General features: G+C 33.2%; 1 protein-coding gene and 1 long non-coding RNA gene across 2 annotated transcripts; both read right to left on the bottom strand.

Moving 5' to 3' along the window:
- Positions 1 to 253: 253 nt before the first annotated feature.
- LOC100256051 (disease resistance protein RPM1) lies at positions 254 to 4,034 on the bottom strand. Its single transcript, XM_002275281.5, has 2 exons — positions 3,973 to 4,034; positions 254 to 3,205 (listed from the first exon to the last, which is right to left on the bottom strand). The coding sequence occupies exon 2, from the start codon at positions 3,155 to 3,157 to the stop codon at positions 452 to 454; it is 2,706 nt and encodes a 901-aa protein (XP_002275317.3). The 5' UTR covers positions 3,158 to 3,205; positions 3,973 to 4,034; the 3' UTR covers positions 254 to 451.
- Positions 4,035 to 7,148: 3,114 nt separating this feature from the next.
- LOC109123061 (uncharacterized) lies at positions 7,149 to 8,065 on the bottom strand. Its single transcript, XR_002030746.2, has 2 exons — positions 7,576 to 8,065; positions 7,149 to 7,476 (listed from the first exon to the last, which is right to left on the bottom strand). It is a non-coding gene; the product is annotated as an uncharacterized LOC109123061 (long non-coding RNA).
- Positions 8,066 to 11,625: the final 3,560 nt, after the last annotated feature.

Raw genomic sequence — 11,625 nt, 5'->3', positions numbered from 1 at the left:
TTATCTTTTTGAAAGAATATAAAACTATTTTCAAACATGACCGGTATTCCTTGCAAATTGATGTTTGACTTGAGAGATCTTTAGATAAACCCATCATGCAATGAAGATGAAAGCGTTTTTTAAGTTAAAAAACTGTTATCTTTGTAAAGAATATAAAACTATTTTCAAACACAACCAATATTCCTTGCAAATTATCTTCATATAGACCCATCATGCTAATTTTAGATCAATATGGAATTGTATGCTGAGCATATTACTTGGAAAGCTAAAAATTAAAAATTAAAAAAACACTAAACATACTCAACTGCACCATACATAGTTTCCTAGGAAAATGCAGCAATCCTAGTAAAGAAATAGCAATCCAAGAGGACGTTTTGGGTAACCTAGAAGAAGGAAATGATGAATTCAGGTTGCTCTACAGACCTGATTCTTCCTCATAGATGTATAATGATCAAGAAAGATCTTCCAACTGGCCCTGGTTATATGAATGAATATACGGAATATGGTGAACCAAATGGCGAAATTGACCACCGTTTTTCTTCAGCTGGGCCACCAATTTCTCAGGCATATCGCAGAGGTGCAACTCATTGAGATGATGGAGCCCGTCAATACCTACGGGGACATGTTCCAGCTCATTGCATTGCCTTATGATCAGCTTTTGTAGGCAAGGCAATGTGCCATCTTCCATTATGATAAACCTCAGTTGTTTCAATTGCTCAAGGTCTAATATCTTAAGGTTCTGAAATTTTCCCGAGTTGAAGTCCAACTGGGTTCCAGTGTATGCATCAAGCAACTGCAACTCTGTCAGATTTGGGAGGTTTTGAAGAGCTCCAATCGGGTTTTCTGTGAGTGAAGACCATTTTAGGCGTATTCTCTCCAGGTCATGTAGAGAAGATACCCACCGTGGAAACCTTTCCAACGGCCCTCTGAGGTACAAGCGTTGAAGAAGGGGCGGTGGATTGGTCATTGCATCAAGCTCCAGAAGCTCCTCCTTATTAAGGGAGGTTACATTCAAGGAGTGGAGATTTGGCATCTTTTCAATTGAGAGGCACAAACTCGCCCCATGTTCTTCTGCTAGTTCTACAATGCCCAGCTTCCTCAACTGCGTAAGATTGTCGAGCCCTTGTATCATTCTGTGCTGCCCACTCGCCTTTACAAATGATAGCTTTTGTAGGTTCTTCAATGCGTCGATCCCCTTTGGTGCCTTGAACCCCTGAACAATATCAAAAGGTGCACTTTCCATATTGTAGCAATAAACCAGCAGATGGCGAAGTTTCTCCAATTGTAGGACTGCTTTGGGTACCTTTGTTACCAAAGTCTGCTTAAGATCCAAGGTCTCAAGGTGCCGTAGGTTCCTGAGGGATTTGGGGATGCTCCTTATATTTGTATTCCTCAAACTCAAGTACCTCAAGAGCACAAGATCTGTAATGGCACTTGGAAAGTTTCCCAAAGGAGTGCTTTGTATGTCCAAAACCTTCAATAGTTTGAAATTCGAACCAATGTTTATCCTACCTGTACTGAAACTGAAAAAAGTTCGAACACAGGTTAAGTCCTGAGACACATCAAAGTTTCCCGTCTGGATGGATAGGCGCCGGGGTTTGTCAGTCAAGTTTCCTTCTGGTCCTGCACAAACAGTACAGAAGTTCTCCTCTTGTGAAACTGAGAGAATTATCCTATGCATGAGACTATGGACTCCAACAGTTATTGGCCTTCCATCAAAGTCCATTTCATTTGCCTTTATCAGACTCCTGCCAATAAGCTCATTCAGGTACTCTTCCCCCACCTCTTCAAGAGTCTTGCCTCTCTCCTCTGTTACAAATCCCTCAGCTATCCATAGCCGAATCAGTCTTCTTCGCTTAACTGGATTATTCTCAGGAAAAATACTCATGTATAAGAAGCAATACTTGAGATGGTAAGGTAAATCCTTGTAACTTGCAGAAAACACTCTCATAATATCTGAAAGGGCACCACCGCTTCTCAATTCAGACTCAAGGCTATCATGTAATTTTTTCCACTCGTATTTAGTTTGACGAGGCTTACTCCGCAAGACCCTACCGATTTCAATAATCCCAAGTGGTAATCCATCACATTTCTGTAAGATGGATTTCGAGACTTCCTCCAAGCCTGAAGGACAGCTGCCATCTCCTAAGAAAGCTTTCTTATAGAAGAGTTGCTCAGCCCATTGCAGTGACAGTGGCTGAACCTTGTGGATATCAATAGAATCATCTCTGCAAGAATTAGCTATATCGCCTCTTCTTGTAGTGATAATTATTCTATTGTCGTTACCATCTGGCAAGGCAAGTCTAATGGATTCCCACACATCTTTTACCAATAAATTGTCAACAACTATAACATACCGTTTGTGCTGGAGAAAATTGTGCAGTCTCTGCATGAGAAGAACTATGCCGGACCCCTCTGTTGAAGAGCCAAGTTCCTCCAACAAGCTCCGTAAGGTTTCATCTATGGTTTGGTACTTTGAAGCAATGATCCAGGCATGGCAATCAAAGTGCTCCTTCACCTCCTCGTACACGCGGTAGGCAAGCGTTGTCTTGCCCAACCCAGCCATCCCCACTAGGAACATAACCTTGAGTTTCTGATTCGACTTTGATGCCCAAGAAACCAGCTTCCTTTTAGGCTCATCAATGCCCATGGTGTTATTGCCCCAGCCGAGGATCAAAGGAGCTGCTCTCACATTATGGTATGTGTTGGTTTCCGAACTAACTGAATTGGTGGGGACCATCATCGGATACCTCTCATTTATCTCCTTAATGATCTGGTACCTCTCCTTTGTCTGCTTAATGATCGCGAGCCTTGTGTTAATATCCTGTATCAGGTTGCTAATGGAGTGCCACATTTTCAAGTGGCGCCACACTGATTCTTGATCCCAGTGGAGTCTGAACAGGTCAAGAACATCCTCAATGGCATAAGCTTCTGTGCGAACTTCTTGAATCCACACGTTGAATTGGTTATCATAATCTTTCTTTGCATCAGCATCTCTCATCATGGCTTCTATTCTCCACAGCTCCCTTTGTAACTCACGGACTCCATTCCTGATATTTTCCTGCAAGTTCCATTCTGTACTTGCAAAAGCTTCAAGTTTTTGAAGAAGAAACGACACAGCCCCGTCTGCCATCCCTCCAGCTAGATCTGGGTTCATGCTCTTTCTCTTCACCTTGCTGTTGCTTGGGAGCTTGGCGTAGGGGCCCTGAAAACAATGATTTTAACTACTGATGAATGCCACATCCAAGTATACTTCCAAAAGACTTCAGGAGTCAATGACACAAATAATACAACCACAAGCATTAGATATAAATCAAGAAAACCAGGATTGTATTGGATCCTAGAGTCTTCCCCATTGGGAAGACTTCGAATATTTCCAAGCACACGGCTATATGTTATCATTTACTGCTCCCTCCAGACAATTTATTAACCTTATTGAATGACCCCATGCACCAAGGGTCAACCTTCGAATAAGACAACTTCATGCTTGATGGAGATTTCTTGTGGGTGCATGATCAGTTCCCAAAAATCCACCAAGGAAATATTCAATCCTTTGCTTTGGCAAAAACAAGTTACTGGTTTTTGAAGTTCCAATCATTCAAACATGTGGCGGCACATTCACTGACTGCAAAAATACTAAATATAACTCTTAAATCGTGGATTTGCAGGCAAAGGTTGTTTTTTTCAGTCTGGCTCAAAAATCGTGGATTTAGGCTTCGTGAAATTTAAATCCAATGGCACAAAAGCAAAGAGACCCCTAGAACAGATCCAGAAAACACAGGGAGCAAAGAAAAAGCAATTTTTTTGGATTTCTTTGGGGGGTTTTGCATGGATTTTCTCGGAAATCAAACGAGGATGAATTTTCCCGGAAATCGAATGGGGGATGGATTTTCTTGGGGATCAAACGGGGTTGCAAAAATAATAATAATAATAATAATAATAATAATAATAATAACATGATTAGATTAGTACCTGCGAGGATTGACAGTGGCAGAGGAAAATAGGGCCTTCCCGAGTGAGAGAATTGGGTTGATTTTTATATTTAGTAGAGATAAAAAAAAAAAAAACAAATCATGAAACAATTTTCCTCTCTCTATATAAATAATTATTAATTATCCTTCTTTATTTGGATTAAATCACTATGGGAAATATCGAATATTTACCATTATGATGCTCTTTGATAATATATATTCAATTTAAATTTGTTAAGCTTCATCATTAAAAAAACTTAATTTTAATTATTTTATTTTAAATTATATTTAATTGATTAATAAAAATATAAAATTTTAATATTATAATTTTTTAATAAGTCTTTTTTATATTATTTATATGATAATTAAATATAAAAAATATAAATATTAAAAAAATCATAATCTATTTCATTAATTCCATTCTAAAAAATTACTACTTCACTTTTAAATTTTTTATATTTATCTTTTTAATTTGAATGTTTTTATTTTAAAATATTAAAAATATAAATTTATTTAAAAATAAAATAAAATATAAATGATAATGATAATAATAAAATTTTAATATATAACCCTAATTTCAAAGATAATGAAAGTTTTATTCCCTATTCCGTGTACGTAATCTATTGAACACATTAAATCTATATGTTTTTCTTCTTCTTTTTTTCGTTTTTATTTTCTTTTATTTTTACTAAGAATCATGAAAATCAACGATTATCATATTCACCATATCTGTTTATTTATTTATTTTTTAATTTTTTACTTTTAAATTGTATTAAAAATAAATATAGTTTACAAATAAATAAATATTATAAATATTTATAATTTATTTTTATAAAAAAATAATATTTTATATATGTTAAAAAAAGTCAAAAATTAATTAAAATCATTTTTATTTAATATTAAATATAACCTTATAGAGGAAATATCGGCGATATTTCCATTAAAATCGCCATTTTTCTCGATATTTTCACGATATCGCTGCCACGTCATCATTCTCAATTCCTTTTGCCCCTAAAACTCTTAATTTTGGCCCTGGCCCAATGTTTAGGCCCAAAATGCAGCTTGGGCCCAACGTGCTCTGAACACAAGTGAGACCTCCACCACTCCAATGTTTAAATACACCTTTTTGGTGTCATGAACCGATGTGGGATTGCAAGAATTAGAATTTTTGAAAGGCAAAGGTAAATCAAGAAGAATGGAACCAAGGATATTCGAACGACCCTCAGGCTCACGCTCGCCCACCAACACCAGCCAGGCAACCATGCTGTTGTTGATTAAATTTACATATTATTTATATAGATCGCCCACCAAGGCACCAACACCTGCCGGACAACCATCTTTCAAGATTAATTTATAATATATACATATATATTATAAATTAATAAAAAAAATATTCTAAATGAATTAATTTTAGTTATTGTGACTTTTATATAATAATTACATATAAAATAAATATATATTTTTGAATAAAATTGTCAAAATTTTAAAATAAAAAATACTTATACAAATTATCATTATTTTTTTGTCATTAAATACATCCAAATTAGATTAATATACATAAAGTATGTTTTCAAGTTATAAAAATTATTATTAAATATCACAACGGTATATATATCATCATTTATTTTATATTATTTAATATAATTGAATTAAATGGATCACAATTTTAATATTAAATATATTTTAAAATTAAATATATTATAATCAAATATCATAATATTATTATGCAATAATATTTTATGCAATTTAATAATAAATGTACACTTATAAAATTCATATTTTTTTATCGACGCATATGATATTATTATCAAATATGACAAATCATATTATACATAAATTAAATTTTTCAATAAAATAATTTTAAAATGTTTGTTATACTTTTAATTATATTTATACGTGATTTTTTTTAACATTTTTATGAATTTTGATCAATTTTAAGTCTATCGATATTTTTTTTTTAAATATCCAACATATATCTTCAATATATCTATAAAATCGAAATACTAATATATCCGTTATTATCGATATTTTTATCATTTCGATGGGACAACATTGTACCCAAACCCACTTTGGGTTAAAAAAAAAATTCTCAAATTTGTTGTTGAACTCAATCATACTGTTGTTACTCAGAAGCTGGACATAGGACCTTGAAAGTAGTGGTCTTAACTTTTAATGAATGCCACTTGCGTGTGCAAGGGATTCCCGTAGTCAATGTCGTAAATAACATGAAAAGAAGCATCATATACAACTCAAAGAAATCAGTGCTAATGTATTGGAACCTAGGGTCGTCCCCATTGGGAAGACTTTGATTATTTCCAAATCACAAGTATTTGTGGTACTTAAAATGATCACTTTACTGCTACTTCAAGACAATTTATATTAACCTTTGGGTCATGTAAAAGAAAATAAAGAAATTCAAATTTTCTCATACAAATTTATGGGTCAACATGATTGCAGCTAAGAAAAACATTTCATTTATTAATAAACCTAATCTTAATTATATGCCCTATATAGAATTTTTTTTAATAAAAATTTTCAAGTAAAAAAAAAGATTAAAAGTTACTTTTGTAAAAAATTTAATACTCAAATAATCCAGAAAAAACGATAATTAAGATCATTATCGAGGTAAAAATAAATAAATAAATAAATCATGGTGACTTCAATGACCATTTTTTATTAATTGATTGGTGACTTTATAATGCCATTGAAAAATCCCAATAAAAATATTATTATCGGTTTATTTAACACTAATTTGTTTTTGTAGAGGAAATTAAGAATATTTTATTTATAAAACGCTATTAATTTGCACATTAATAAACCATTGTTCCTCTGTGAAAGAATTGATTGGGCTGAGTTGACATTAATAAATCATATTTTATTCAATTAGACCAGACTGTAGGCACAATAAACTGCTTGATTAATTAAAAAAGTATAGAATAATTTTAAAATAATAAAAATTTTAGAGAAAATATATAAATACAATTGGATGAGAATGCATTCAACAAACTAAAAATTAAAGCAAATCACTATTATATTTAGTATCATCTAAAATAATCATAAAAACATAATATTAAAAATTCACAAGTCAATTTCACGTAGGCATAGGGCCATTATTTGTTAATTAATTAAACCATACACAAATAGAAAATAAAAATAAAAATAAAAATAAAATAAAATAAAAAAGAAGGAGGAGATTTTTAGAGTGGTTTGATAATCAATTCGTTTTCTACGTCCATGGCTATCCCCACAAGCTTAACGTGGAACTTGATCCCGACATTTTAAGCCAAACACAATAAAAACAATTCAGTCCTTACAATCCAACACTATTATTAATACAAGAAGCATAAAAATCAATTGGAAGTCTCGGGGGCTTGACACCTGACCATAATCCGACTATGTCTTGTACCGAGTCTCGGGGTAGTTTCAACAATGGCAGTTTCAAATACGACTCCACAGATATTTGATGCTTGATATGTATAAATGCTAGATATCCCACCATGATTTCCTAGGAACATGCAGTAATATTGCTTGTAAAGTAATTGACAACAATGCATTTTGAGGAACCCAAAAGAAGCAAGCGATGAATCCATGTAGTTATACAAACCTGATTCTTGATCCACTGGTGCATGTCACAGATGTATCAGATATGGTCATGAAAGATCTTCCACCAACCGGCCCTGTTGATATGAGAGAATATGCAAACAACGGTGAAGCAAATGGCGAAGTTCACCGCCTCTTTTCTTCAGCTGGGCCACGAATTTCTCAGGCATATCGCAGAGGTGCAGCTCATTAAGATGATGGAGCCCGTCAATACCTACGGGGACATGTTTCAGCTCATTGCATTGCCTTATGATCAGCTTTTGTAGGCAAGGCAATGTGCCATCTTCCATTATGATAAACCTCAGCTGTTTCAATTGCTCAAGGTCTAATATCTTAAGCTTCTGAAATTTTCCCGAGTTGAAGTCCAACTGGGTTCCAGTGTATGCATCAAGTAACTGCAGCTCCATCAGGTTTGGGAGATCTTGAGGAGCTTCAATTGGGTTGTCTTGGGACAATAAGGACCATTTTAGGCGTATTCTCACCAGGTCATGAAGAGAAGATACCCACTTTGCAACCTTTGCAAGTGCCCTTTGAGATACAGGCGTTGAAGAAGACGCGGGGGTTGGCCATTGGATCAAGCTCCAGAGGCTCCCCCTTACTAAGGGAGGTAACATCCAAGGAAAGGAGATCCGGCATCTTCTCAATTGAGTGACACAAGCTGTTGCCATCTTCTTCTGCTAGTTCTACAATGCCCAGCTTCCTCAGCTTTGTCAGATTTTTGAGCTCCTGTATCATTCTGTTCTGCCTTCTCGCCTTTACAAATGATAGCTTTTGCAGGTTCTTCATTGCTCCGATCTTTCTCGGTACAGCGAACCCTTAAACGGCGTCAAAAGTTACAACACTTCCCATATTGTAGGCATAAACCAGCAAGTGGCGAAGTTTATCAAGTTGTAGACTGCTTTGGGTAGCTCTTTTACCAGAGTTTGCTTAAGATCCAAGGTCTCAAGGTGCCGTAGGTTCCTGAGGGATTTGGGGATGCTCCTTATATTTGTATTCCTCAAACTCAAGTATCTCAAGAGCAGAAGATCTATGATGGCACTTGTAAAGTTTCCTAAAGGAGTGCTTTGTATGTCCAAAACCTTCAATAGTTTGAAATAGTGGGAGAAGCCAATCTTGGATGATTGATCTACATGTTCAAGATGTGCATGAAAGGTGTGTTACGAGTGTTTTTATGGTACCGTTTACATGTCAATATAGGAGCTATCATTCTTAAACTGACTCAATTCTATTTTTTTTTTTTTTTTATAGGGGCATTATAGGTGTGGATCAAGTTTAATCAAACTATCCTTGGAATGATTTTTAGTGGAAGATAACCTCATATTTCATAACCTTGTCATTCATTGTTGACATTCAAAAGCTCTTTAGTACAACTTATGGACCTAGAGAGGGTTTGATTAAGAAAGGAAGAATGAATTCAAAATTCTTTGTGAATCTCTATTTTTGACACTTTTAGAAGCTTCAATCATGCTTCAAAGAACCATTCAGTTTATTTAAAGCTTTTGGAATCTCTTTGCATGCCATGGAAGTGCATTTAGCTTTTAAATAGAAGTAGAATTCAAATCTAGTATCAACTTTCGTTCACTACAATTATTGCTCAAATCTCCTCACAACCTTTCTAGTACTTGTTCTTTTAGGTTTCTTCAATGATAAGGTTGGCATAATTTGTTACTTTGATGGAATCATTTTGGATGAAAAATGAGTATTCTATTCTACTCCTCTAGTTTGTTGTACTTTATCGTTCTTATGTTGACGTACATACCTAAAATTATTGTGAACCACTAAATCTAGTGTTTGTTGTTCATATTTGATATTGAGATTTGTTCATAATTCTTTTTTTTTTTTTAATACTTATTTATTTTGTAATACTTGTGTTATTTTTATATGGGGCTTTTCTCAGGTTTGTGATCAAAATGAGATGCATGAAATTTTAAAATCCAAATTAGGCAAGAAAATCAGTCTCCGACAATATATATAGCAATGAGAGACTATTTTCTCTCGGGATTGTTGCTTTATGCATGGCGTGAAAATGGAGGAGATTGTTTAGAGGGAGAGATACGCATAGATGGTGCCTGGGGATCTGACGGTGGAGTTTGGAGTTTGGAGTTTGAATTTGTTGTAGGCTAACATACTGGCAATGTTAAAGCCCAAATTTAATGGGCTCAGATATGCGCTTCTCACTTTTGTGCTTTGGTCCAACGACCCAACTTCTTTTATTTTTAAAAAATTAATTAAATATGTGATTAAACGTATCTTTTTATTTATTTGATCACAGAGGTGTAATATAATTAGGAATGACAATGGGACGGGTTTTTCGAGTACCCATCCTGCCCCTAATGGAACATGTTTGAATTTTAACTAAACGGATTTGAAATTTTTTTTTTAAACCCAAGATGAGTTTGGGATGAGTTCAGGTATTGCCTTGTCCAATCCCACCCTACAATTGTATATAAAATTATTTTTTAAAATTAAATTAAATTAATTTTTATTCTACTATAGATAATAATAAAGTATTTTTTAATAAAATAAGTCATAAAAAATGTAATAATTTAATTATTTATAAAATATATTTACTTTAATGTAATTAAAATATTAAAAGTAATTTAAAAAAAAAAATTAAACGAAGGCGGGGCAGGGAGTTGCTTATACCCATCCCGGCCCGCCCTGTCCAATTTAATTTTTTAAATGAGACGGGGATGAAAATTATTTTAAATAAATGGGACGGGGTTGGGATGGGGCGACTCGTCTTAAACCCACCCTATTATCATCCCTAAATATAATTCATGGTTTGGGATCTTGGGTGCTTTTTAAGAATATGATAATTAAATTTTGTTCATGGATTTCACTACTATCATTTTTTTTAAAGTGGGATAAATAAATGTATACTTTTTACTAGAGGGGTAACTAGCAACTTTTACATGACTTTATAATATATTTATTGGAAATAATTTTTACTCCTGTGAAATTTTTATTTAATTGCTATAAATTAATTGTAATTATTGGAATTATTTTATTATTGCTCTAATTAAATTAAACTGGGCTTTGGGTTTGGGTTTTGGACAACCTAAGGCCAATTTGAACGTGATATATATTTTACATAAATTTCAATTTATTTGTATATGATATTGTTGCTTTTGAGTGTCATGGGAATGATAAGAAGTTGAGCTTGGATCGGATAGTTTGGATTGGACATAGGGTTAGATTAGTTTAATCTTGAACACATGAGTTCAATGCATGGATTGATTATTACGAAAAGCAAGAATACAAATTCAAATTACTCTTTTTTGGTTCCTAACTTTAAAACATGTCTCCATAATTCTTCTCATTTTCTCGTATCATACAAACTTTGAATATGAATATTTATGTTTTGATCACAAATATGAGATATTATAAGATTACTAACGAGCATAATCGGGATTAAACTCCATCAAATTATTTTGTTAGAAAAGAAGGGGGCAAATGACAATATCACTACATGTTGAATTAAAAACCTTCACATGATGTTCAATTATTCACCAACGCCTAACCCATTTCAAATAAATAAATATTAGGTTTAGATTTCATAATTAGGATTAAGTTTTTTTTTTTTTTTTAATGTATTGCATTCACTTTGCCTTTTTAGTTTTTTTAATGAAAAATAACAAAATTCCAATCTACCCTACTTTCAAAAATAAAAAGTAAAAAAATTGATTGGCTTGAAACTCTTCAAAATCTAACTGTACCAAAATCTAATTCTCAGAAGGATTTTTTGTACAAGTTTATGATACAATGCCCTAAATACTAATTTCATTTTCAAGTAATTTTATTTAACTATGTTTTTATAAACGGATGAACCAATCAATATGACTTTAAAATTAAGACTATAATTTGGACGGGTCTAACATATTAGACAAGCTTTTTGGGTTATATGGGTAAAATTTGGATTGGAGTAAGTTGAATTGAATTCGTAATTAATGAATACTTAAACTTTATCTTTCATATATACCAATATTTAAATAGAAAATAAGACATCATTTTGAGATAACCACAATAAACAAATAAATAAATATATTAATCT

Source organism: Vitis vinifera, chromosome 1, assembly GCF_030704535.1.
Source record: "Vitis vinifera cultivar Pinot Noir 40024 chromosome 1, ASM3070453v1".
In the NCBI taxonomy this organism is placed as follows: domain Eukaryota; kingdom Viridiplantae; phylum Streptophyta; class Magnoliopsida; order Vitales; family Vitaceae; genus Vitis; species Vitis vinifera.
This window is presented reverse-complemented; position numbering and strand designations above follow the sequence as displayed.

Excerpts from the sequence above, each read along its gene's own strand:
- LOC100256051 (XM_002275281.5), bottom strand. The coding sequence starts at position 3,157 with ATGAACCCAGATCTAGCTGGAGGGATGGCAGACGGGGCTGTGTCGTTT.